Source organism: Mytilus galloprovincialis, chromosome 5, assembly GCF_965363235.1.
Source record: "Mytilus galloprovincialis chromosome 5, xbMytGall1.hap1.1, whole genome shotgun sequence".
In the NCBI taxonomy this organism is placed as follows: Eukaryota; Metazoa; Mollusca; class Bivalvia; order Mytilida; family Mytilidae; genus Mytilus; species Mytilus galloprovincialis.
The window spans coordinates 12,677,010-12,704,479 of NC_134842.1; the positions used below are offsets into that span (position 1 = coordinate 12,677,010).

Consider the following 27,470-nt stretch of genomic DNA (forward strand, 5'->3'; position numbering starts at 1 on the left):
AGTACAAATTTTAAACAAAATTGTTTGTACGGATACGGTTAAAAATCAAAATGTTATAGTACTTACGATATCAAATGAAAGGTGAAGTAATGGTTAACCTTGTAGGACACATATTCACTGATTATTTTAGATAATACAAACATGTATTGCCTGTTTCTTAGATATGTAGTTCCTGGTTTTGTTTATCTAAATTTCTGGTAACCAATACGGTAAAATGTGTACGTGACAGTATATTGATCCCGCACACATAAAATGTCTAGAATTCACAAATGTAAACAGTTGGTTAGGAATGAGGTCCAATAGCATGTGCCGCATCAAAATTTAAATGCTGGTCTAAAATTGATATAACATCTGAAAAAACGATACTCAAAGAATAATTCAAGTAGTAACAGGTGATGTTGATTTGATTTTTTTATTCTATCTGCAGTTACACCTTGTAGTAACCAGCATTGTTTAAATGATGGCAGTTGCTCTATCTCAGGACAGAGTTTCAGTTGTAATTGTTCAAAGGGGTATTCAGGCAAACTATGTGAAGGTACGTTAATCATAATATATCTGAAGAATATATGAAATAATTTGAGAACAGGTTTACATCAATATAATTGATAGAATATGTGTTATAAACAACAAAGAAACAGTTTATATCAAATACAAAATATCAAATGGTGCATAAATTTATTTTAAAAGTTTGAAACAAAAATGAAACCATATGAAGAATTTTAAACAGCTGTTTGAAATTAATTTGAAGAATGTAACGATTTTATGGTATTTTTCCCGAAAAAGTAAAGTAAAAAAAAAAAAAAAATGCAAGAAAGTTCTAAAAGGAAAGTACATCAGCTAATTGCAAAAATCAAGACTTAAACACATCAAGCGAATGGAATTGAGTTGGTTTAATTGCCAATAAGAAGACAGTATCAATGATTATGAATATTGGTTATGATACCCAAATTATAAGAAATAACTACATAATACATTTAGGCTATTTTCCGTTTTACTTCAGTGACGCCATGCAGCAGTAGTCCGTGTGTGAATTATGGATCCTGCTTAAATGTTAATAGCAGTTATGTCTGTGCTTGTCCTAAGGGATACTCTGGCAAATTATGTGAAGGTACAAAAAACTTATTATTGTGTCGTGTTTTTATTAATGGAAATAGCACAATTAGTTTGATTATGTCATCATGGATAATCTAACGATCTCCAGAAATTCAGTTCTGATCACAGCTAGCATTAAAACAAACTCACGCCTCCGGGTGCGGTAATTTCTAGATACATTGAAGACCTGTTGGTGACCTTCTGCTGTTGTTTTTTTCTATGGTCGGGTTGTTGTCTCTTTGGCATATTCCCCATTTCCATTCATAATTTTATTTTTATCTTATTTATTTTAAATCTAAACTCCTTACATCAAAAACAGAAGTAAGTGGTAAGAATGTTACTGAATATATGAAAGTTTAAATTACTGGTCATCATTGTCACTTAATACAATATTGCATTATTTTAGATTATCGCATATAAAAAAAATTCAGAAAATATACGTAGCTTTATTAGTTATCTTAGAGCCCTGTTCAGTTTGATTCAAGACAACGTATTGAAGCCGTACATTTTTTTTTTAACTTTTTACACATTGTTACTTGGATGATTAGGTGTCTCATTGGCACTCATACCACATCTTTTTATTTATATAATGCAGAAAAGGCCAGTTCATAACAAAGTATTATTTTGTTATTCCATTGTAAAAGAAATTTACTAAAACCGGTATAGGTCTACCAGAAATCATCGATAAAATAGTTGCTGATCACACAAGAAGGCGGACACAAACTTAACCTATTCGTATTGCAAAAGCAGTTATTTATAATTTCAAACTCTATATGTACCTTTGATCTGGTATAAAATTTTGAGTAACAATTAAAACAATATAGTGATAGTCATATTAGCTACATAAAGTTGTTCTTTATCTTAATTATCTTTATAGTTGATCCATGTGAAGGTTTTTCCTGTGAAAATGGTGGTACAAAATCGGTATCAAGAACAACTTGTCAGTGTACATGTAGAAGTGGCTTCTCTGGATCATCGTGCGAAAGTATGTTTTTCATGGTGGGGACATGTTTAATGCAACCATTTTAGTTTCGTGATATATTATTGTTAAGAAGAAACCAGTATGGCATAATGGCATATCATAACGCATATCTACAACGATCGGCGATTTATGTATTCAACTCAGCATCACGAAAATCCTTTTATAGCTGTTAGACTTCATAGTCGAAAATTAAACAACCAATCTTTATTATGCACATCGAACATAACGTAGTAATCCATTTCATTAGGGATAACAGTTTGTGACGCCAGACGCGAGTGTCATCTTCAAAATATCCATCGGTAACCACCAAAGGAAAAGAAACACTAAAAGAACAAATACAAAACAACATTAAAGAGCATACAAAATTCGCCTTAATTTATAGAAGATGTTGTTTTTTTTCTTAGTACAAAGAAGCAGAACGAATTAAAGCAAAGTGTACAATGAAATATAAATGCTATTTTGAAAAAAAATATAACAGACTTTAAATCTACACTACTTCTAAATAAGTTCTTGCTAAAGGATTTTTTAAGCAATAGTGGAGGTAGCCATTCATTATTAAAGTTGTTTGCAGTAACACCATGCACCAGCCAGCCTTGTCTATATGGTGGTAGTTGTCATATATCAGGAAACAGCTATAGCTGCAATTGCTCAAATGGATTTTCTGGCAACTCATGTGAAGGTAAGTTAAACGAAATATATATGAATTTACAACTCATGGCTGGAATTAGTAAAATAAGAAAACTTCCGACCTCCAAGGAAAATTAAAATTGGTGAGTCCTTTATCAAATGGCAAAATCAAAATCTTAAAGACATCAAAAGAATGGACAACAACTGTCATATATCTGACTTGGTATAGACATGTCCTTATGTTTTCATCTTTAAAACTGCTGTAGACTTTCTTCAGAAGCGATATGATTAACTGGATATGAAATTAGTATTCGTATCAAGGATAAGTTTGTTATTTTACATAAACAATATTCAGTCAGATTTGTATTTATTCAATCATGGTAGAGCTTTATTCAAAGGCAGCTTACGTCGGATTTATATTTAACTTAGTTGAGAAGAAACAATCAATAATAAATATGCAATTCAAAGAACATACTTTTTTTCTGTATGCATGTAGGATCGTATGAAATTTCGATACAGTGTCAATATCGCAACAATACATTATACCTTTGCACATTACATTCCTATCCATGCAATTTACGTTTTTTGATTGAGTTGAGGCTTCTAACTGATATTTTATCGTGTGTTTTTCTATGTTGTGATGTTACACTATTGTTTGTAAAAACGGAAAAGGTTTCGAACCGTTACAACGTTTAGTTCCGCTGCAAATGTTTGCACCTGTTCTTAGTCGGTAATCTGATGTACAGTAGTTGTCGTTTGTTTATGTAATTTATACGTGTTTCTCGTTTCTCGTTTATTTACAAAGATTAGACCGTTGGTTTTCTCGTTTGAAAGGTTTTACACTAATAATTGTGGGGCCCCTGATAGCTTGTTTTTGGTGTGAGCCAAGGCCGTACCTTGACCTACAATGGTTTACTTTTCTAAGTTCTTATTTATTTGGATGGAGAGTTGTTTCATTGGCATTCATACCACATCGTCCTACATAAATGTACTATTTAATATGAATATTGCATAAAGTTGATCGATAAAAAAAATAGCTAAACAAATTTTGTTCTAGTGACACAATGCAGCAGTAGTCCTTGTGTTAATTCTGGATCATGCTTGAATATTAACGGCAGCTATGCTTGTGTTTGTTCATTGGGATACTCTGGCAAACTATGTGAAGGTACGAATATAACTTAATTTTCTAAAAAAAAATATAAAAGACCAAAGGAGTAGGTTCGATGACGTCACAAATAGTATTAATTTTGATTTCCCACAAAAACAAATGAAAACGGGAAATTTCCATTGAATGTTTAGACAGGAAATATAGAGCGCATACGTCGACAAAAAAGATCCTTAGCAATTATGTTTGTAATGACATTGTTCATGTCTAACTGCAATATTGAGGTTGTCGACGGCTGCGCTCTATGTTTCCTGGTACTAAATTTGGCTGAAATCCTGACGTTTTTGTCCAATTTCGCCAAAATTTGCTAAATTTGACATAACTTGAGTGTAAAAATCTACGCTTTAGAATAAGACTATGACAGAAATAGTTGTATATAACTATCTCACATGTCTTTAAATCAAATTGAATAAAATTCTTGTGACATTGAATTTTTTAATCGGGGCCAAATATGGCTCTTACCGAACATAATAAGTTTTCTACGTTCATTTCCGTAGATATGGATATTTTAACACCCTGAAGTATCACTGATGTGCAGCCGAAGGGTGTACAGGGTATTAAAGGGTGTTACAATATCCATATATACGGATATGAACGTAGATAAGGAATTTATCCCCGGTCTTAATCTAAATCTGGCGATTTTTAGAGAAATTCGACCATAAAGTTTAACGTGAAAGTAACGTTTTTTTTTTCTTCATTTTTTAAATATCTTTTATTGAACTTTGGAATTTTGACATATTTTTATCGGGTGTAGGGTACTTCCTTTGGTAGAACCATTCAGGTTGACTAAAATAAGAAGTTTTTATTCTAAAAGCAGAGAAAGTGAAATGGGTCGAATATGGCCCTCAAAGTTGTGAAGAGTAAGATCACAAAAATACTGAACTTAGAGGAAAATCAATTCGGAAAGTCCATAATCACATGGCAAAATCAAATAACAAAACGCATCAAAAACAAATGGACAAGAACTGTCATATTCCTGACTTGGTACAGGCATTTACAAATGTAGAAAATGGTGGATTAAACCTTGTTTTATAGCGCTAACACTCTCACTTTGATGACAGTCTCATCAAATTCCGTTATATTTACATTGATGCGTAAACTAAACATACACAATAAATAAAATAGTCAAAATATGGGTACATCAGTCATCATGGTATAACAATTTTAAAAGGAACAATTTCACAGAACACAAAATCATCTATCTACAAACACATTCATTGATTTTAGTGTCTGACGTCAGAATTTTTTTTTATACGTCACATAAATTTGTCGTTCAATGTGCATGCAAACAATTTTTAAATTTACATAGGCAATGTTTTCATATAGGGTTAAAAGATCAAAAGTATGTAAGAATAAATGTCAGAAATTAAGTAACTAATTATACAGACATCATGGATAATCTACAGAATTCGATATTTCATAAGGAACAATCATGGACCTAAGGAAAATGGGCATGAATTTCCCCCGATGTAATGGGTAGCAACGTCCGCGGATATGGGTTAGCAACACTCAGGGGCTATGGGTTTAGTAACGACGTGCATTAACCAATCAAAATCCTAGAAATATACTAAGCCGGGTATAAACCGTGTTATCAAGGTTTGGTTCGATTTAATTCATATTGATGAAACAAAGATTATTGAAATTCCAATGTAGATAATGATCAGGTCAGAGTTAACTTAAAAACCGAAGTGTTATACAAGGAAAGATGAAACAAAATTATAAAGGTTTATATAGTTTTTTTTATAATGCACTTCAGGTAAATTATGACGTTGCGATTGATGAAACGCCGTTACGTAGTGACTCCTTATAGATCCGTAGAGGGTTCGTTCATACCATATGGGGTTCATATCGTCATGTCTAATGCTGATGGTGACGTCATCTATAAATTTTTGTTGCATTTCATTGTTCATTGTTCGAAATACTACAGGATAAGTCCCACGCGCGATGAAATTCTGTACTCTTTCAAATGTGAAATAATTTTACAGTTGATCCTTGTCACGGATTTCCTTGTATAAATGGGGGAACAAAAACTATATCAGGCCGAACTTGCCAGTGTACTTGTGGAAGTGGGTTCTCTGGATCATCATGTGAAGGTAAATCTGTTTGTTTTGTGGACATTGCTGTTGCACATAGTTGCTACCATTTCCGATGTATACAATTATGTTTCCATGTCTTAAATCAGTATATCAGATAACATAGAAGATATTTATACGATGGACACTGCAAATAACACATTGCAACGAGATCTATTCATTCCAAAGTATAAGACTTAACAATCAATATTAGCTTGGGTACCAGTTGGTGAAATTTAAAAAAAAAGCGATCAATCATAATTTTAGTTGGCAAACAACTCATACTCAATCTGATAATTGTTTATGAGTCAAAAACTTGTTTAACTCCTTAAATCAAGACAACCAATTCACAATAAGCGAAAAAACATAATTATGGTCATAAAAAATACAGTTTTTTTTTGTTTTTTTTTAAGTGATATAATTTACGCAGGAGGGGTTCTTATGAATTTATATAAAGAATGCTACATCAAAGTCTATGGTGTGATTTAAAGTATATATACAATACAATGCTTATCGCTTAGAATGTTAAAGAAATAAATAAACAAAAAAGGATGTTACAACTTGATTTTATTATGATACTTGCAGTAACGCCATGCAGTAGCCGTCCTTGTTTTCATGAGGGTAAATGTTCTATATCAGGAAACAGCTTCAATTGCGATTGTTCAAAGGGGTTTTCTGGTAAATCCTGTGAAGGTACGCTTACCATATGATAATATAGTTCAGGAAAAAAGGCGTAATTGAAAATCACGAATGTTACTGTTCTAATGATTTAGACTTGACTCAAACCAAACTGTTCAATAATCTGAACATGAATTTTATTTTTATGAGATCAGTCTCGATGACATTAATCCAGTATTTGATTTGTTAATCGCATGATTTTTGAAGATGAAAAACGTGTTATTGACGGATAACGTCATTAGTTTTCCTCTACGAGACTTTAGGTGCTCTGTACAGTTTACGACTACCTCATTCAGTAACCATACTTACGACGAAATTGTTGAGATTCCAATTAATAATCACATGATTAACAAATCAAATACTGAATTATTGTCTAAACATTTTCTTAAAATTGTGGCGTTCTCGATAATTTGTTAAAATTTTGCCAAATACAGCCAAGGTAATCTATTCTTGAGGAAGAATAGCCTTAGTATTTCAAAAAATTCTTAAGTTTTGTAAGCAGTTTGTTTCTGAGTATGACCATATCAATGATAATTCTCGCAACACAGAAGTCCTGACTACTATGCTGGTGGAACCCTTGGGAATACAAACTCCAAAAGCAGTGGCATCGACCCAGTGTTTTAAATTTTGTATTGATGCCAGACACGCGTTTTGTCTACAAAAGACTCATGAGTCACACTCGAATCAAAAATAATTACTATATTTGAATATTAGAATTACATGCAATTTATTTAAATTGTTTTTTACATATTGTAGTGACACCATGCAGCGGTAGGCCTTGTGTAAATTCAGGATCATGTTTATATACGAATGGCAGCTATGTGTGTCTATGTCCTAACGGATATTCCGGTAGATTATGTGAAGGTACAAATGCAAGATTATATTGTCACTTCATTAACTTATCAAAGTAACAATATGAATATCTATATAAGTTTGTTAAATATAAATTATCTTGATGATATCGTGTCTCAGCTCATTATCATTTCGATGTAGGAGTTTACCATTTAGACATTAATGCCGAATATCTGTTAAATATCTGTAATGTAGAACATTTTGTAAACATTTTGTAAGTGCATGTTATTTGATAGAATGTTGAAATATTAAAATCATAACAATAGTTTTTATAGAAATACAATGGTTTTATGCATTATTCATTGCACAAAATCAGTTGATGCACAGCAAATCATTAAACACACAAAAAATAAAGGAACGGCTCTTTTCTTGCTGTTCCTCGTCTTCTATATAGTTTTGTAGATAACAGTTTTATTTTTATTTAACTAGTTCTGATACATTTACTTGCAGACAATATACAAATAACGACCGTTTCAGTCGTTGACCCATAATTTATAGCGTATAAAGTACATAAATTAAGGCAACAGTAGTATATCGTTGTTCTAAAGTCATAAATCGATTGAGACAAAAACAAATCCGGCTTACCACATAACGAGCAATTTACAATAGCATAGCTTTTCATTGGGTCGATTTGTAATTAAATATAGTATTTCATCCACTGAAAAAAAGGGACTCTTTTTCAATGAAACTAAAACGACCGCAGTTATAAGATTTGTTATGTGTGTCAACGTTTAAAAAAACAGTTAATTGCAATTGCTTTCCTTAAATTCTGAACAACTTTAATACGGAATTACTATCGCATATAAGATTTATCATCCTTATTATTGTTTATATTTGAATTAATATCACAGTTGATCCATGTGACAGTTTTAGTTGTCAAAATCAAGGAACAAAACATGTATCCGGATCAGCCTGTCTATGTACATGTGTAAAAGGTTTCTCTGGATCATTTTGTGAAGGTATTGTTCATTTGTGTGCTCATATAGCTGCTACCATTTTATTTTAATTTCATATAATTGGAAAGTTAAATGCTGAAAGCTCTGATACCATTACAGTAGGCTACGTATGTTAAATTGGAATTGGAAAAAATGTAAAAACTAAATGAGTCACATAAACTTCTAAAAGGAGCGTGCACTTCTGAAATATTAAATAAAAACTATAACCAATACATGCATCGATAATCCTTGCAAACATATTGCGTCGCATTAGTTTCAGTCGACATGTACACCAACCTTGACATAAATTACTTATCACAAATAGATTCTGATTGGTTGCTTAAAATGCAACTGGGATACAGCAACAGCTATTGGCTTAAAAGAGATAAAGAATTACACAGATCTCGTCTACGGATAAGACATCAAATGCCAAAAAATTAACTGTGTGTATAACAGTTCCGATCAACTCTCATAATACATGTTCGTTTTACTGTACATAAATAGCACACTTAAATTCAATATTGAAATATCAAGTATTAATACGTGTTTAGTTGCTTTGTTAATCTGCAATATGAATCATTTCTGTTTCTAAACAATGAGATTTATAACTTCTGCTATTCTAGGCACACCTCCAGAGAAGCACACATTCAAAGTCGTGTCTTGTTGTAAATGTTTTACTTTTCAACAAGAAAAGTGAACAATTAGTTCAAAAGCATGATTGTATAACGCACACTCTTAAAATAAATCCAATGTATATCAATCAATATCTATAAAACTATCTCATTTCCAATACTAAACCAACAACCACGAGCACACATATTACCTTAAATTCGGATAGACGGAAGCAGTCCTCATCTTTTTAGAAAGCTCGAACTTGTGAGAATTAGTTGTATATCAGTTCATTTAATTACGGAATTTGAACCAGTTAATATAATGTCATATTAAGGATAAAAAGCAAAATAGGATGCAACGAGACATTCACCGGACCTGCATTTTTCTAAATATATAAACAAGATATAAGCCTGCAATTTGGTTTTAATCTTACTTGTAGTAACCCCTTGCAGTGTCCATCCTTGTTTGCATGAGGGTATTTGCTCTTTATCAGGAAACAACTTCACTTGCAATTGTTCAAATGGATATTCCGGCAAAATATGTGAAGGTAAGTAACCAAAATATACGGAAGAGGAAAAGACGTCCATTGAGAATACGTTCAGTATTTATCAATTATCAAACAAACATATCTTCCTATTTTACAATTCATTTATTGTAAGAAGCGATTTGTTAGCTTACGTTGATATTTCGTTTTCATAGATTATAAATTAAAGTAAAGTAAAGACTGTTCTTGCAAGCAAATAAAACTATGCATATCTAACATTATCGCTGTTTTGTGATAATTTTTCATATCATTCTCCTCTTTAAAACTAAGATTCCAAAAACCTAGTGATCAATAGATAATCAATGGTCTATCAAACTCTAGAGTGTTTCTCTGCACTATCAATGATATTGTAGCTAAGAAGCATCTTCTCAATTAAAAAACCATCGATAATATGTCATAATTTTGTTATGACAAATCAAGTAAATTCATATCGAAATGCTAAAAAGAACAAAAATAACAATTTCTAAAGTATATCTTTATTGCACTTTTATTTGCTGTAATGACAGATTACTCGATATACAAGAGTTGGCAAAACATCCTTGTGAATTTGTCACTGAATAACCAAATAATAACTACAATCATTATCTTTTCATTTGAATGGTTTACTCTTATTTGTTTCTTATCCAGTGACACCATGTAGTAGTAATCCTTGTGCTAATTCCGGATCATGTGTCAATGTACATAGTGGCTATGGATGTTTTTGTCCGATGGGATATTCTGGAAGACATTGTGAAGGTATACACGCTGTTTCAACAATTTTACGATCAAATTATTAAAACATATGTATTATGTTTATGGGAGCTATGTATATGTTTGTAAGTAAAGTAGTATTTTTAAATGTATATGTATACTTATGATCCATATGTGAATACAGTAAAAGTCATGAAAATCTAAAAAAAAAACAAATATCTGAATACACTTATGGTTTGCAAAGGATAAGGTCCAATGAGACCCCTTTTTGGCCCCAAAATATAGCAGTTTTACAAAACTGTTAAAATGTAAACTTTTAGTTATTTATTGGAAAGTAGCATGCTTCTGCTGCATAGCTATGGGCTATTTTTGACAATACAATGCATCTTTATCATGTATATCGGGTACTAGCATCATTAAGTCATGATAAATTACTGAAATCTTCACAATTTCAGCATTTTAGTTACATTTTAGACGGTTTCCTTCTAAAATGAAAGTGGCCGCATTTGTGTTTAGTCTTGATATTGAAATTTAAGTTTTATTTGATGATGATTCATAAAATATAAAAAGATTGAGGATGAACACAGATGCGGCCACTTTTTCATTTTTGACCAAAACCATCTGAAAAGTGACATTTTTTGGCATATTTGACACAGGTTACATATTTGAGCTTGAATTGGAGCGTTTTTAATGACTAAATCACTCAAATCTTTCAAATAAACTTATTGAATCAAATGAAATAGGCACCTAAGTGTTTAAAAAGTGTCCATATATTTCATCAGATGAATCTGAAATTTGAGGCCAAAATCGGCCCTTACTCCTTTGGCTGTAAAAAAAAAATATTCCAAACTGAATAGCACATCCTAGTTTTTACGGTGATTTTCTTATTTTAAAATGGTGTAACCAATTTAGAACTTATATCTTTGAATTTTTCTTTGAACGGGTAAAACTACTTTAACTTTGTTATCAGTAAATTAAAACCATATTAAATCTTATTGGTATATATATATATGCACATCCATGGTACTATAATAATATGTCGAGACAAATAGGTTGCCATTGCACAAGTTCAAACTTTTCTTTGACTGTTATTAACATCTTTCCACTATGTTGGATATATTCTGAATGGTATTTTAGTCTATGATTCAGGTACATAATGTTTGTTTTAGTAATTTGTTTGGATTGGTTATAAACTATCATAACTAACCTTCCAATTAGATTGATTTAACATCAATCTTAACACCAAAACTACAAATGATTAGACCTTTGAAGAGAAAACTATTTGAAAAATGTTTTGTTGCATACAGTTCATGACGTTTACCTGAATCATTTCACCTGTATCTTCCTGCAAGTGCATGCGTTACCTACACACCAAAAAGAAATGTTTAACCCTATAATGGCAATTGAACATTTGTAAAGTTTGTTATGCTGTTTCAATGTTCATACAAAACAAATCAATATCAACGCAAAATAATTCGAAAACATGGATGAATAATCTGTACGTCTAATTTCATATTAGGAATGATAGTGGTTGAGTAAATTCAAATATATTCTGCTTTCTGTAAGACCAAAATGTGCTACGTTACAAACGTAGTTGGTGGTTTTCAATGTCAAGGAATAACACCAACGAGAGCTTAAGGTTCTGATGATTTATTGTACCAGTATATAAATAACAAGTCTGAAATAGCAATACAACATATATAAATAACAAGCTATTTCATACAACATAAATGTATATTTTTACAAAATATCACAGATTATATAATACAGAATTGTAATAAATAGTATAGTTAACTATTAACTATGTAACTATAGCAAGTAAAATGTAATGCAAGTAGAAAATGATCAATGTTTACATTCTATGAAATTGACATCGGGTGTCACGTGTACTTTTACAACAAGATTGACCTTTGACTATACACTAAATCGGAATGTGGTATGTAGTTTACGTGTATCTGTGTATTTGTATGCAATACTAGTTTGCCTTACAAACGGTATATAATAAATGTTACATCTACATTTATCAATAATGACTTCATTAAAATATATCATACGTATAATAATTAACTACATAATATCATACAACAATCATAAAGTTGCAAATATGATAATCATAAAGACCTATGATGTTAATATTATTGATTTATTAAAAGCTCCAAACTGACGGGAGGTAACTCATGTTTACAATACAATATAAACAATGCTAAACTATAAATAAATATACTCTTACCACTTGTGGAGTGAGTTGTACTGATAAGGTCAACGGCACATCATATACACATCACACAATTATGTGTTCTATATAATTACATTACATGGAGTCCTGAAACTGACATACGAACATAAATACTCGGACTCTAATTATAAAAATATACAACGTAACAAATATTCTTTACTCGTTCATATTTGTACTTGATAAAAACTATTTACTACAAAACTATAACTTTATATAAATGGAAACACTGTTCCGTCTTTCACTTAATAAGCCGTCATTTATAAAATATAGACTATTCATGACAATAATCAAATAGTAATGTACGCAAATTAACAATACAAATGGCAAATAAACCGTAGATTATAAAATCATATACTTATAGCGTGATAAAATACTCTCTTGTACATCTCGTGTACTTGTGTTACATACATGCGATATGAACGTTACAAAACAGAATAGAAACTTTACTAGAATATCATTTACGTGAAAAATATAAATAATGATAAAGAAGTAACTTACAGTATTCTATAATAATGTTGTCCAAAATATATAAGGTTTACAGGTAAACTATGTGGTCAATATAAACAAATACAAATTCAATGGACTGTCATGGCTATCGTCCCGTGGAAATGTACAGGTACAAAACAACGGAAATTAAACTTGACCGCGAAATATAAACAGCCAATCAAATACAATGATTCAAGTAAATCCCTAATGAATATTCATAGAAAATAGCGTGAATATTAATACATAAAAGTAAGGTTCTGCAAGTAATAATTTAAACTAAATATACAGTATTCAAAATATGTACTTAAGCTTTATAATAAATATAATAATTAAAAAGCTGATTTTTACAATATATAAAATGATCATAAAAATCACTCTGCTACACAAAGACATACATCATAACATTAGACTTTACGTCAATAAGATTTTCCTTATAATTCATGACCTAATGTAATCAAGGGGAGCAAGATCTCTCTCTCTAAACGTGACAGTTGTCATAGATAATGAGTATTGTCTGCAAACCCGGATGATTAGTTGAAACATTATGAATTATATCTATCGTCCTCGATATATTGTTTGCGTGCTCTGATTTGAAAAAAAAATCTGACGTTAAAACTTTATCCATTTGATTTACAATTTTCTTTTTTATGTCTTTTTAGTGACACCATGCAGCAGTAATCCATGTGTAAATTCGGGGTTATGTTTAAAAACTAACGAAAGCTATACATGTCTTTGTTCCAAAGGATATTCTGGCAAACATTGTGAAGGTACTTTAACAGAAAAAACAATATCAAAATATATATATGGTTAAAGGTGTGTATGACATTTGCAATTGGGGTTCGTTTTGTTTATTCTTTAGTTTTTTATGTTTTGACATATGCACTATTGTTTGCCTGTTTGTCTTTTTCATTTTTAGCCTTGGCGTTGTCAGTTTAATTTCTGTCCCTTTGGTATCTTTCGTCCCTCTTTTAGACATATTTTTATTAGTTTGTTAAACATGTCGACAGTAAAAATAATTTTACAAATCCATAGCATTGCTAGTACATATATTACTATACCACAAATGAATCTTAACAACAACAGTCTCTTAAGATATGGTAGAGTACAACATATTTGAATAGCAGAATATGGAATATGGACAAACAAAGGGAAAAGCATAAACGAAACAAATTTTCTTTACTGCGGCAGATGTTCAGTTATGCAACAATTCATTACGATGCTCGATAACAAAACCACATAAGGCTTAAATTATGAACAACGTCGCGTTGCTTTTTTTCAATGTAACGTCCAAATAACAAGTAAATGGTACCAACAATGACTTACTGCTATGTTAACTTTTTATAGTTTTATTTGTTTTTATATCGAATATAACAATATTTCCTTTCATACCAAGTCTTAAGGCTAAGACATTACAGGTCGCAAAACACTACATACAACTAAAGATGGAACAAACAGTGGATTTCAAGTGTTATTATCTTTCCCAATTGATTATCTCTTAATCTCAATGATGATATTCATCTTGGTGAAGCAGTAAAAAGTATTGGCCACTTGGTGATAATGATAGATAGATAGCAACGCTCAAAATGATAGATGACAAGAACTATAGCAATTTGGAACCATAAGAACATAGTTTGTTTTATCTTTCAAACAGAGAGGCATTAAATGATTAAGAAATTAAGTTCAAATTACAATTTAATTCACTGAGACGTTTTTTATTTTTTCCTAGAGATTTTTTCTTATTCTGAGTAACACACAATCACTATATAAATTATATGCATTTTCTTCGATCATGGCAGGAAATAAACAAAATTTGAACTTTACTCAATTACAATTATATTTCCAGAATACAATCCACAGTATATTGACTAAATTGTTGTATTGACTTTTAGATCAGTTACGACAGAGACATTTTTGAAACCAAAAATATGATTTTATACCAAGTCTGGACTATCTTATGGTGTTTAGTTCTAACAACTCGTTCGCTATACACGTGGTGACATTTATTTCTATGAACGTATTCTATGTACTTCTCGTAAATCATTAATAGCGGATTTCGTTACAACAAATCAGGGACTTTCTGATTCGATTTTCCTCTGAGTTCAGTATTTTTGAGATTTTACTTTTTGCTGCATCACCATACAAAAAATATAATATCAATATTAACATTGATGACTTATAAAATTGATACTATATAAACGTCATATGCAAATTCCAATTAACTGTATCTTTTTAGCTTAAAAAAGATTTTTTTTTTTTTTTATTCATGTTTCTTTACAGAAACGCCTTGTAGTAGCCAGCCTTGTTTACATGGGGGCATTTGTTCTGTATCAGGAGACCGATTTAGTTGTAATTGTTCAGATGGATTTTCTGGCATATTGTGTGAAGGTAAGTTAAACAAAAATATAAAAATTCTGAAAGCAGACAGTAGACATAATTAAATTTAAGATTAAAAGTCAAAGAGTCTCATGATAACGGTTTCAAGGAATTAACATATAAATTCAGCTTTTTGCTTTTCGTGATATAAATGCAAATGTTATGATGGCAAATGAGAGTAGGCAATTGCCCATTACATAAGCATTATCCAGTAAGTTCAATTTCGGAACAAATTAACGTAATTTGAATACCGTTATTGTTCATTTAAACGTTTATAACTAAAACCTATAAAATAATTTGATGATTTGAGGGATAGCATTAATGCAAATTTGATAACAGAATAAATATCACAAGAAATATGTATCAGCCAAAACATGCATCTGAATTAAATGTAGAAATCGTATTACTTATCTGTTTTTCGACTTGGCTTCAGTGACATCATGTAGCAGTAGTCCTTGTGAAAATTCTGGAAATTGTGTAAATGCAAATGGAACCTATGCATGTGTTTGTCCAACAGGATATTCTGGGATACGATGTGAAGGTACAATAATGAAAATTATTTTAAATAATCATTAAAGTAATCAGTGACAGTGTATATGAGCCAACCCATGAGAAAGGTAAAAAAAAGGGGGGATATTTGCTACACTTTACACGAAGTAGTTCAAGTTCGTTGAATTATTTTTGAACGACGTTTTATTAGTAAATATTGGTATAATCATAATGATATATAAAAAGATTTATAAATTGGTGTATTCTGTCCTGAATTATAAGTTACGACGGAAAGATTCGTAATTATATCTGAATTTGTAACTAATTTTAAATTATAACTGATTAACATTAACGGTTCAGCATGTACTACAATAGATGCATATTTTGCGATTAATGTCACGTTAGAGATGTTCAAGGCCTGAATATTTAAAAATCGTTCTTCCAATCATATATAATTGACCAATATATTCGGCAATTGAAACTCGTTAAACAAAGAAATACTTTTGAATTGAATTGATATAATGATTATGTTTCATACAATTTGCAAAGTTATATTTTAACAAATATACCATTCATGTCACCAAAGAAAGAAACCTACAGTTTTTTTCTGACTGAATTCCGAATTTAGAATGATAAGTTGATTGGTTTAGTAAGGAATCGTTCTCTATGTGTTAAATTGCCTGTATTTGATGTGGAAGCACACCTCACATATCCAACAAGAAGGTCATAAGCATTTAGCGTATCTGCGTTGAATCTTACTGTTCGTTCGTTTAATCTTTTGTGCCTTTATAATATAAATGGCAACGATATGTAAAATAATACAAAATCATCAAAAAGAAAACTAATTCACCGTACATTCAAATACTATTACTTGCAAAGTTATGTTCCTAATCTTGATCTTTCTTTGAAATTGACATAAATTGACGACTGAAAACTATAATATATGACGAATGGGATAGTTTAAACTTTCTATTCGTCAACTTTGAATTTATCAGCAGTTGTATTTCCTCTGTCCAGTCTCATAGCATTTGAATATTACATTTGAAACAAAGTTAAGATTTGAGACACCACATAATCTTAACCATCATATCAACAATTGTCTGACCGATACGAAATATGTTGTCGCATCTCACTATTTATTATGTTTTGTTGTGACATCGATATATTGTTGTGGATGCATACATAAACTAGCCGCTAAACCTGTGTATGTATCTGTTATCACTCCTTCAGAAGATCGTGCAATTATTTCAATTATTGAATTAAAAGTAAAATAACTAAAAAAAATGTACCGGAATATTCAAAATAAAAAGTCCCTAATCAAATGACAAAATCAAAAGCTCATATACATCAAACAAATGGATAACAACTGTTATATTCCTAACTAGTACAGACATTTTCGCATGTGTAAATGATGGTATAAACCTAGTTGTATAGCTAGCTAAACCTCACACTTTAATGACAGTTGCATAAAATTTCAATTTAACTTTTATTTTCTATTCTTAATCGATTTGTTATACTAGTGCATCGTTAGTTTACTGATACCTTCATGGTTTTCTTAATATCTTTCCCAGTTGATCCTTGTGATGGTTTGACTTGTAAAAACGGAGGAACGAAAATTGTTTCGGGTACAACATGCCAGTGTACATGTCGAGATGGATTTTCTGGATCGTTTTGTGAAGGTAATGGACTAAACGCAGGATTTAGTGGCTGCTTTTAAATTTAAGTTTATTCAGCTCTCTGTGATTTTGTTTTGTTAGTTAGTGATGTTGGGTTTTTTTTGTATGTTTTTGTTTGTATGTGTGTTCTGTTTGAACAATTTCTAACAACTATTGATTACAAAGTGGAACATACTTTAAGGACGTCACGGGATTTTGAATGTATAGAAAAATAAACATTCTTAACATATATTCTTTTACAAACTATATGAGAAATCTGAATAAAATATTTCCGGTAAATTTATTCTGTCTTTATTTTGTTTAGAAAATAATATTTGATAACCAAAGTTTCAGGTTATTTATTTAGAAGGTATTTAAAAATTGAGGATTCCTCAGACAAAATTGACCTTACATTGATTTTGGCATTAGAAATCCTCAAAGTGAGCTTTTATATTTTAGTAACACCATGTTCGAGCAATCCTTGTTTACACAACGGTAGCTGCTCTGTGGCAAATAGTAACTTCGCTTGCAGTTGCCGTACTGGATATTCTGGGAAAACATGTGATGGTAATTCATTATAAAATATTGTTTATATACAAAAATTTTATGGCAAAAATAACCGATGCCAGAGGTATGTCATCAATTGAAAGAGGGACGAAAGATGACAGCGGGACATTCAAACTCATAAATCGAATTTAAACTGACAACCCATGGCTAAAAATGAAAAGGACAAACAGACAAACAATAGTACACATGACACAACATAGAAAACTAAAGAATAAACCACACGAACCCCACCAAAAACTAGGGGTGATCTCAGGTGTTCCGGAAAGGTAAGAAAATGCATGCTAATGCATGGTATAAGACGGTTAATAAATGAATCAATAGCTACATCTAATCGGTGTGGTATTACGTCAAGGTAAGGGTCTATGTTCGATTTTGCCTTTACGCCTATTAACAAAGTCTACTATATCATTGTGTATATGCTTGTACATGCCTAAAACTAAATAAACTATTTTATGTTTGAGAAATTTAACTGTTGATATATTCCCCTCTGTTTTAGTTTGATATGCGGATTGGTGTTTCTCTATTGAATTATGACTATTGAACAGCAATATAATACTGTTGCCTTTTTCGGCTCCAATAATCTAAACTTTAAGACAAGTAACGATTTTGGTGATCTTCGTCTTAAAATATATAATAATTTATCTTCGATGGAATAAACAGAAATAGGACCTTAATGCATTGTACTGTTTTCTTTTATCTTGTCTGTTTCAGTTACACCATGTGCTAGTAGTCCGTGTAGAAATGCAGGACAATGCTTTAGCGCTGATGAGACTTTTGCATGTGTATGTCAGTCGGGATATTCAGGCAAACAATGCGAAGGTATTATAACTATCATGTAGTGAAGCTTTTTTCATTAGCATTTGTTTTTCAACTCACTGAAATGTTGACGTGTTTTATCAGTTTAAGAAGAACACATGATGATAACTTAATAAAATGATCTACCGTCCAAAATTACTTTTAAGGCATTTCTAATTTATATCATAAAAAAGACAACACAACAAACGTATTCCAAATAAATGTCGAATGTATTTTAGAGACTCATGATCAGCATCAGTACATTTCCAAAAGAAAGGAATATTTCTGTGTGTGTGTGTGTGTTACATTTTAAGTTGTGTCGTTGTTCTCCTCTTACATTTAATGCGTTTCCCGCAGTTTTAGTTTGTTACCCCGATTTTGTTTTTTGTCTATGGATTTATGAGTTTTGAACAGCGGTATACTACTGTTGCCTTTATTTGTGGCTTTTTATATCTCGACGTTTGATGAAATTTCTTTCTTCAACCGTAAAAATGATATTTACATCATAGTATTTATAAATTAACTTCAGTTTAAATTAGTTATATACAAAAGTTCTGATTTACAAATAATTCTTTATAATATATTGTAATTGATAGTTGATGTATGCAGCAGATTAACATGTAGAAATGGAGGAACAAAAAGTAAAACTGGATCAACATGTCGATGTCGATGTGGAAGTGGATACTCCGGTTCATATTGTGAAGGTTATCTACTTCTTTTCACTTCAAATGATATAAAAATATACGTTTTTAATATGTTCATGAAAACAAACCCTGTATAGTCCGAAAAATTGTCAAATAAGATCCCACTCTTTGAAGTATAATTTAATCAATTTCGACGTTGCTACAAACATCGTAACCCACTTTTTTATGTCGATGAATCTATCAAATTGAACTGCTACAATAAATGTCTACCACAGGATCGATACCGTTTTTCTGATTTACACTTCTTCGAGTAAATAATGGAACAAGTAATCAGTGCTCCAGAATTAGCATGATTGATACGGTAGATTCATTAAATTTGTCACTGAATTATGTTTTAAAACTGTATTTTAGCCTTATATGATTAACCAATTTGATGTGGCATTCTTCTCAACTCATTAACGAAAGTTTTCACGTTCTTTTATCGTTGGATAGCAGTATAGTAGTCTGATATATATATAGAATAATACATGGCAAAATCCGTATCGCATACTGTATCACAACGAGAAACCAATATCAGTCCCGAGGGTGAAGGTCCCGAATGCAGATATTGGTCGAGTGGTGATACAGCATGCGATACGGATTTTGCCATGTATTATTCTGTTTATCAAATATTTTAATAGAATCAGATTCATGGGATATCCATTTTTTTAAATCGTCTAAAATTATAAGCTAGCATTGGTGGACATCAGCTATTGTCTGCTCTATGGTTGGGTTGTTGTCTCTTTGACACATTTCCCATTACCATTCTCAATTCTATTATGATGTTCCTGTATTTTTCCAGCTGACTTAGGTTTTTTTAAAGACATACTTATTTACTTAATATCCACATCGTAATGCCCCCTATAATCTTATTACATTCTCAATATATGTTAAAGACCATGGGTATTATTTTTTGGAAAAAATACCGATTTAAGTAGAAATGATAGGACATTTTTTAGTGAAAACTCATTTTTTTCCTATGCCAGGAAATACAGCAACTGAACGCTATAGGTCAAACGTTGACATCATTCGAATTGTGACGTCATGCCAGGTATGCGAGACGGGTTTTGCTATGCGATACGGGTTATGCGATACAGGATAGGTGTTTCAGACTGGAAAAAAAACCTTTATTAGATATACAAAATTGCTGTATTTTGAACTAAACATATGATAAGTATAAATACCGATTGTGACGTTTAGACTTAGTGTCCGGCAAAGCTCAATGTAGCTTATTGAAAGAATGTTTACTCCTAGCCCTTCTGGATTATCCGAATTCATCCAAAATTCTTTAGTTTTTAAAGTTGTGTTATGAAAACTGTTATCCGTCTTTATATATATTTTGTTTTCTTATTGGTTTGACAATATCTTCGATTTTCGACCTATGAATATGTACTTGGTATTGTTTGCCTCTCTTATAGGAACCACATTTAATATATTGATAAACAATAGCATTTGAACTTTAAAAGTTTGTTGTTGACAATAGTGTAGACACAAAAGGTTTGTGTTTAATATTCCCGAAATATATAGTTCTCTTTTAAAAACAATTCTACTTTTTTTTTAATCTTTTTCGTCGGGATTTAAGAGATATAATAATTGTTTGACGTTTTTATTTTCGTAAAAGCGTAACTCGTCTGTTATTCGAATTAAGTTATATTTGTTATCTCGGTGACTTTTATAACTTGCTACGTGATATGAGCTCTGCTCATTACTCAAGGTCGTACTGTCATCCATTGTTGATTACTTTAACATCTTAAGAATAATTGTAACATTTGTAATCATTTCATATCTTCTTTTTGATATAGTTGCATATGTCAATAAGATTATAATCATTATATTGTCAATTAAGTGACACCATGTATGTCGAGCCCTTGCGTCAATGGTGGAACATGTACAGCAACAAGCAATGGTAGGTTCTCGTGTAGATGTCCTCCAGGAACGGGCGGAACACGCTGTGAAAGTAAGTAAATTTGTATTTTAGACAAATTAAAGACTTGTGCCAAAAGTGAAGCTAATTCCAAGATGGCCGCCACATACAGTTGTCAAGTATCTGTCACAGTTCAACCTTTGTAATTATATTAATAAAATGATCTGAACTCACCTAATACTTTGTGATGTTTCCTTTTGCCCTTATTCATGTTATTAGTACCCTCAAACGTCTTGGAATTGAATTATAAAGTTTTCTTATGAATTCTAAGGATATATTTGTCCATATGTCACGAATTGATGTCTCCATTTGAGTCTTTGTATCGATGTTATGTGCCTGTTTTTGCAGTGCAATTTTAATTTTACGCCACATAATTTCAATAATATTAAGGTTTTGACTTTGTGCTGGCCATTCCATACCATGAAGTTAATTTTGTTCCAAGTAATCCTTCACAATTTTGGCCCTATGAACCGGGGCATTGTCATCTTGATATATGTAATTGTCAGCAGGGAAATGACAAGCAATAACAGGCCAAACAAAATTGTCAACAATCTCAATATACTTTAAAGCATTTGTATTACCAGTTGCAACAGTAATAGTACCAATACATTTATAGGTAATGCAACCCCAGATCATCAGACTCAGTCGTGACCCACGGCCAGGATTTAAGCAAGGAGGAGGCCACTCCTCACCAGGCCGTCTCCAGACTAAAACAGGATTATCCATTCCAATTTCCACCTTTCATTCATCACTATATATGACCCTTTTCAAATAATCTTCCACATTTTTGTGCCTGACCAATTTACACCATGCCAGCCTTTTTGACATTTGCAGCACGAATTCTGATGGATTTTTTTACAACACGTTTTTTTAACCCTTCCTCATACAATTTTCTGTGAACAGTACGCTTAGATACTGGTTCTTCCCTAGATTCATTAAAAACAGCAGTGGACGTTTTCTGTCCGATTTGACAGCGGTGAAAAGTTTGCGAATATCCCGCGGTGTTAGCAGATTTGGCCCTCCTTCTCTCCTCGTTTTCTAAACTCCCCGGACCTTTGAAACGGTTCGAAACCCTATAAATTGTTGGAGGTGGATGTCTTGTTTGTCGTGCAATGTCAGGTCCTTTCATACCAGCCTTATGTAATGCTGCAGTGGCATTTTTCTCAGACAATGACAGTTCCTTGAGTTTTGGGGCCATTCTCAAAACTATACGAAATGTAAATAAAGCAGACGATTTCAAACTTCAGGTGACGTACCAGGTCAATGACCTTCGTCAAAACTTTCATATTGTGCATAAAGTTCCACTTATTTACAGAGAAAACGGCTTTAGAAGTTGTTACTTCCAACCCGCATTCAACATGACGTCATTAAATTATCTTCACTTTTGGCACGGTAGTGTATGTTTTATAAATGCATGATACAAATTTCAAACCCACTGTTTGACAGTTTATCTAAAGTAAATGAACAGCAACTGTGTCGTTATAAAATAAAAGGAGATGTATTGTGATCACAAATATGATAATTTTCAAACATAATTCGCATGAGTGCATGTAAGTAATTGTAAGCAACAATTCGAAGAAAACCTCATCCGCATAATCAGCTATAAAATGCCGTGATATAACAAATATGAGACAACTTCACTGATATAACTCAAACGGAATAATTTATCAATAAACAATTTACGAAAAACAAATAGGACAGACATGAACCAGCAAGAACTATTGAACTACAGTCACATACGTCGTTTGACGGGGTTAAACATGTTTGAAAGTGCTCAATGTTCCACTTAACCTGGGATAGTATAACAATGTTATATCACAATATAGGAAAACATTTTAGTAATTAGTTGGAAAACCGCTTAAGGTGGTTCAGGGGTATACCGCCATTTGAAAAATCGGTCTAGTTCTTTGACCAAATCTGCAAATTTGGAGACTGATTTGCAATTTATTGATGACACTGTTTATTTATATAAAGAACACTTTTTTATTGATTGCATTATCGAAAATGTTTTAAAAAATACTTGTGCTTTTAGAATTAATTTTTCAAATAAGCTATTTAAGGGGAGATAACTCTTTTAGTATAAAATATATACTGAACATATAGGAATTGTTTTCATTTTTTACTTGTAGGAAGAAAACAAGTTCGGTTACACCATTTTTTCGTTTTATTTTCGAAAAACATATAATAAAAACTATCTTCCAATATTTTATTTCAAAATTCTGTCTCATAGATTTCTTTTAATGCACAAAAATGTGTTTTTCATGAATAATCTAAGCAAATTTTGGCAATTTTGGACGACTCGAACATTGAAAAAATAGAATTTGACTCGGATATTTCGATTTGTACAAGAAAGTAAATAAAACTGGTTTTTCGACAGTTTCTGTTTAGTTTCTTTTCAAATAACTGTTTACCCTTTTGACCTAGCAAAACTGCTTTGCAGGAAAATACAATAAAATGATCTATCTATAGTCCTTTGATATGATTTAAGTGTATTATATATATTGATTTTCAGGGACACCGTGCTATTATAAGTCGTGCTCATATGGTCCTTGTGTTCACAATGGTTTGACTGCGTGGTGCCTGTGCCCCGGTGGATATAATTTAGATATATGCAAAAGTAATGTGTTATTTGCCTTTTAATAATAGTACACATTTTTAGTATAGTTGATTAAAGAACTTAAACAAAATGTATCGGATTCCGGAACACATTGTTATCTGTTACAACGTTTTCCCTTTGATTCAAACAATAACTATTAGCAAATGGATAATACAAAAATATTAAACTTCAATAAAAACTCAAAACGGAAAATCCTTATCAAATGGCAAAGTCACAAGCTCAAATACATCAAAAGAATGAAAAACAACTGCCATATTCTTGACTTGGTATAGATATTTCCGAAGATAGAAAATGCGCTTACAATTATGCATTCAGTTTTTTTGTGCCGCCAAGAGGTTAAAATTTACAGATTTTCCGAATTAATTTAATCACAATTCTTCAAATGGCCTGATGAAAAGTAACCGTTCTTGGACGATCTAGAATATTTCTTTTACTTTATTTATTTCTACCACTTCAGAAAACTGACATATTCAATTTATTGTTAATGCAAGAATTAATTGCTGGTTGAAACCATCTTTAGAAAAGGCATCATAAATCTTGAAAAGCTTTCATGTGCATTGGGACTGTGAATCGTGTTTTTCATTTACAGTACGTATTGTGGGATCCAAAAAACGTGGTAGATTAGAAGTGTACTATAACAGCCGATGGGGCACAGTTTGTGACGATGCCTTTGATGCAAACGATGCAAAAGTTGCATGTTTTAATCTCGGTTTCAGGTATGCCAGTGCTATTTTTAGAAATAAAATATATATTGCTAGACAGTCATCACACAACCTGCTGATGTCACCATTCAAGTCTTGCTAAATCCAAAGGGGCATTAGATTTAATAACAAGACACTTTTTTGTATTATCAGTCAACCTGTTTTATACATTGACAATGTTTTTTTTAATGCATGAAAGGCAGAAAATACAAAAAACTATATCTGTTTCTTCCTTTTACTCTGATGCAGTCATGGACAACGTCATGACAGTTCCTATTGGTATATGACGTCAAAGGATAATATTAAGTTTCTTTCAAATATAAAAGTATGGGTTTTTAAATTTCATTACGAAATCACGGTAATTCATTGCAATCTATAAATCAGAACAAGTATTCTTATCATTTATTCGGACTTTTTTCTCAATGATTTCCTGTCTATGACATTTATTCAATGATTTGTAATTAAGAATGTGACGAATTATTTTTATTACATCCTTCCTTAAAAACTTTCAACCGGTTTGCGGCAAATGCCTTTATGCATAAATATATCTATGGCTTACTTCATGGGATGATTTTGGCTTTTGTTGTCGGTTGAACAGTATCTTGTTATTGTTAACGCGTTTATCACTTAGTTTGAAAATAGTTGTTTGAGTGAAAATTATACCACATTCATATTTAGTGTTTATGGCAAATTTATCTCCATATTTTTCAACGATCTATTGCATACTCTCTTTTCATTTTATCTGACTTTGAGCAATACTACATAATTTCAGCTTTGTATATGATCTTGTGATGCTACTTCAAGACAATAAATACGTAACTACTTATTTGAGTTAAATTCCATTTCAAATAAGGATTTTACGTGAATTATTTGATTAAACAAACGAAGAAAACGAAGATAACGGCTTAATTATAATCTCATGCAGTCATGATAAAATTGAAAATTGAACATGAGAATGTTCCTGTTCAATATTTCAATATTTTTGTTTTTCAAATTAAATACCATTTGACATCCCATAACTCCGAATAAAAAATTATCATTAATTACTAACTCATGCTATCAGTGATATGTTTTAAAGCTGCATTTGTTTTGCCTTGTCATTACTTATTCCGTGTATTATCAATGACGTTTATGTTATGATTATTTAATATGTTTCGTTTCTAGTCGAGCAGGGACATCTTATACTGCTGGATCAGGAAGTGGCACTATATTTTTAGATGATTTGGCATGCAAGGGATATGAATCTTCATTACGAAGCTGTACACATAGTGGATGGGGAACGCATAATTGTGGACATCATGAAGACGTAGGAATTCAGTGTTATTAACATTTGGAGATAAAACTGTGAAATACATTTTGCAACTTCCATGTATATACATTAGGATCATTTAGATAAATATCATGAAAGAATGCAATATGAAAAAAATACATGTATATATAAATAGAGTATATCTTTGTAAATAGTTAGGAGATCAATACTATTGAGGAACAGAAATAGTAATCAATAGTTATCAAAGGTACCAGGATTATAATTAAGTACGCAAGACGCGCGTTTCGTCTACATAAGACTCACCAGTGACGTTCATATCAAAATATTTATAAAGCCAAACAAGTACAAAGTTGAAGAGCAATGAGGATCCGAAATTCCAAAAAGTTGTGCCAAATACGGCTATGGTAATCTATGCCTAGGGTAAGAAAATCCTTAGTTTTTCGAAAAATTCAAAGTTTTGTAAATGACCACATTTTTGATATTCATGTCAATACCGAAATGTTGACAACTGGGCAACACACAAGATGTCTATGTTTCATTTAGCATTCATGTAACGTTGATGTGCATTTCACGCTAGCTGTTTCCTAGTATGCATAGATGTGTAAGGTACTTATTTTTCAATATATAAGTAACGTAATAATTCAAAAACAAATTCAACGTAGAGAAAGTACTTGGCTAATTTTTGCTTACCAAGTTAATCTTTTTTTGCTACTCCTCAAACCGAGGCTTGGCTCATCGTGTATATGACATTATCATCTTCCCTTACTGAAACGAATCATCCTTTGTTTATAATAAACATAATGCTAAATCAAATATAGAGATGGTAGATACTCCACGACCGTAACGCATATCATTCCTCGGTGAATATTAAACCTTGCTTTAGCTGATATGAAAAATGTCATGTTATAATTTGATATAATATGATTCAGTTATATATAACGAACGGCTTGTATTCACTCAAATGTACACATAGCTGTGATTGAATGAATGAAGATTTTTCCTTCAGTAATTATTAATCATAAAGTATTCATTTGATTTGCAGTTTACAATTTATTGAATACTGTTAAATAAATGTTATGACATATGATCATGTGCATAACATTTGTTCATCATCGTTTTTGTATAAAAACAAATATTCTTGATTATTTCACTTATTTAAGCATCCAAATATATAGCATCACAGGGGCCAATATTTTTAAAACAGAACACCGATTTTGATTTTACATTGATAACATTTGGGAGCTATAAAAAATTTGTTAAGATATTCTTTCGCAAAGCCTTTTTTGTATACAAGAAAAATCTGCACAATCGTGCTTAATATTGATCTTCCTTTATACTGCACAGTCAAGGTGTGCTATCGAACAAAAGATACTCAACGTACGGACAAGATAACTGGATTAGATCCATAATTAAAATATTCCGATA

At 31.4% G+C, this 27,470-nt stretch overlaps 1 protein-coding gene and 1 long non-coding RNA gene across 7 annotated transcripts in view; one reads left to right on the plus strand and one right to left on the minus strand.

Annotated features, from left to right (window-relative positions):
* LOC143075172 (uncharacterized) overlaps positions 1-27,187 on the plus strand; it is a 63,044-nt gene extending 35,857 nt beyond the window's left edge. For 5 of the 6 annotated variants that reach the window (XM_076250503.1, XM_076250506.1, XM_076250507.1 and 2 more), the window contains 22 exons: positions 428-535; positions 1,001-1,108; positions 1,970-2,077; positions 2,646-2,753; positions 3,759-3,866; positions 5,852-5,959; positions 6,524-6,631; positions 7,373-7,480; positions 8,320-8,427; positions 9,455-9,562; positions 10,187-10,294; positions 13,631-13,738; positions 15,249-15,356; positions 15,778-15,885; positions 17,405-17,512; positions 17,948-18,055; positions 18,767-18,874; positions 19,447-19,554; positions 21,380-21,490; positions 23,970-24,074; positions 24,664-24,790; positions 25,940-27,187. In XM_076250503.1, coding sequence (XP_076106618.1) covers positions 428-535; positions 1,001-1,108; positions 1,970-2,077; positions 2,646-2,753; positions 3,759-3,866; positions 5,852-5,959; positions 6,524-6,631; positions 7,373-7,480; positions 8,320-8,427; positions 9,455-9,562; positions 10,187-10,294; positions 13,631-13,738; positions 15,249-15,356; positions 15,778-15,885; positions 17,405-17,512; positions 17,948-18,055; positions 18,767-18,874; positions 19,447-19,554; positions 21,380-21,490; positions 23,970-24,074; positions 24,664-24,790; positions 25,940-26,102 — 2,450 coding nt within the window. In that variant the 3' untranslated portion in view covers positions 26,103-27,187. The remainder of the gene's footprint in view (positions 1-427; positions 536-1,000; positions 1,109-1,969; positions 2,078-2,645; positions 2,754-3,758; positions 3,867-5,851; positions 5,960-6,523; positions 6,632-7,372; positions 7,481-8,319; positions 8,428-9,454; positions 9,563-10,186; positions 10,295-13,630; positions 13,739-15,248; positions 15,357-15,777; positions 15,886-17,404; positions 17,513-17,947; positions 18,056-18,766; positions 18,875-19,446; positions 19,555-21,379; positions 21,491-23,969; positions 24,075-24,663; positions 24,791-25,939) is intronic. The other variant, XM_076250504.1, reaches the window with a different exon arrangement.
* LOC143074333 (uncharacterized) lies at positions 11,863-13,136 on the minus strand. The gene is made up of 3 exons (XR_012977803.1): positions 12,984-13,136; positions 12,480-12,572; positions 11,863-11,927 (listed from the first exon to the last, which is right to left on the minus strand). It is a non-coding gene; the product is annotated as an uncharacterized LOC143074333 (long non-coding RNA).
* Positions 27,188-27,470: the final 283 nt, after the last annotated feature.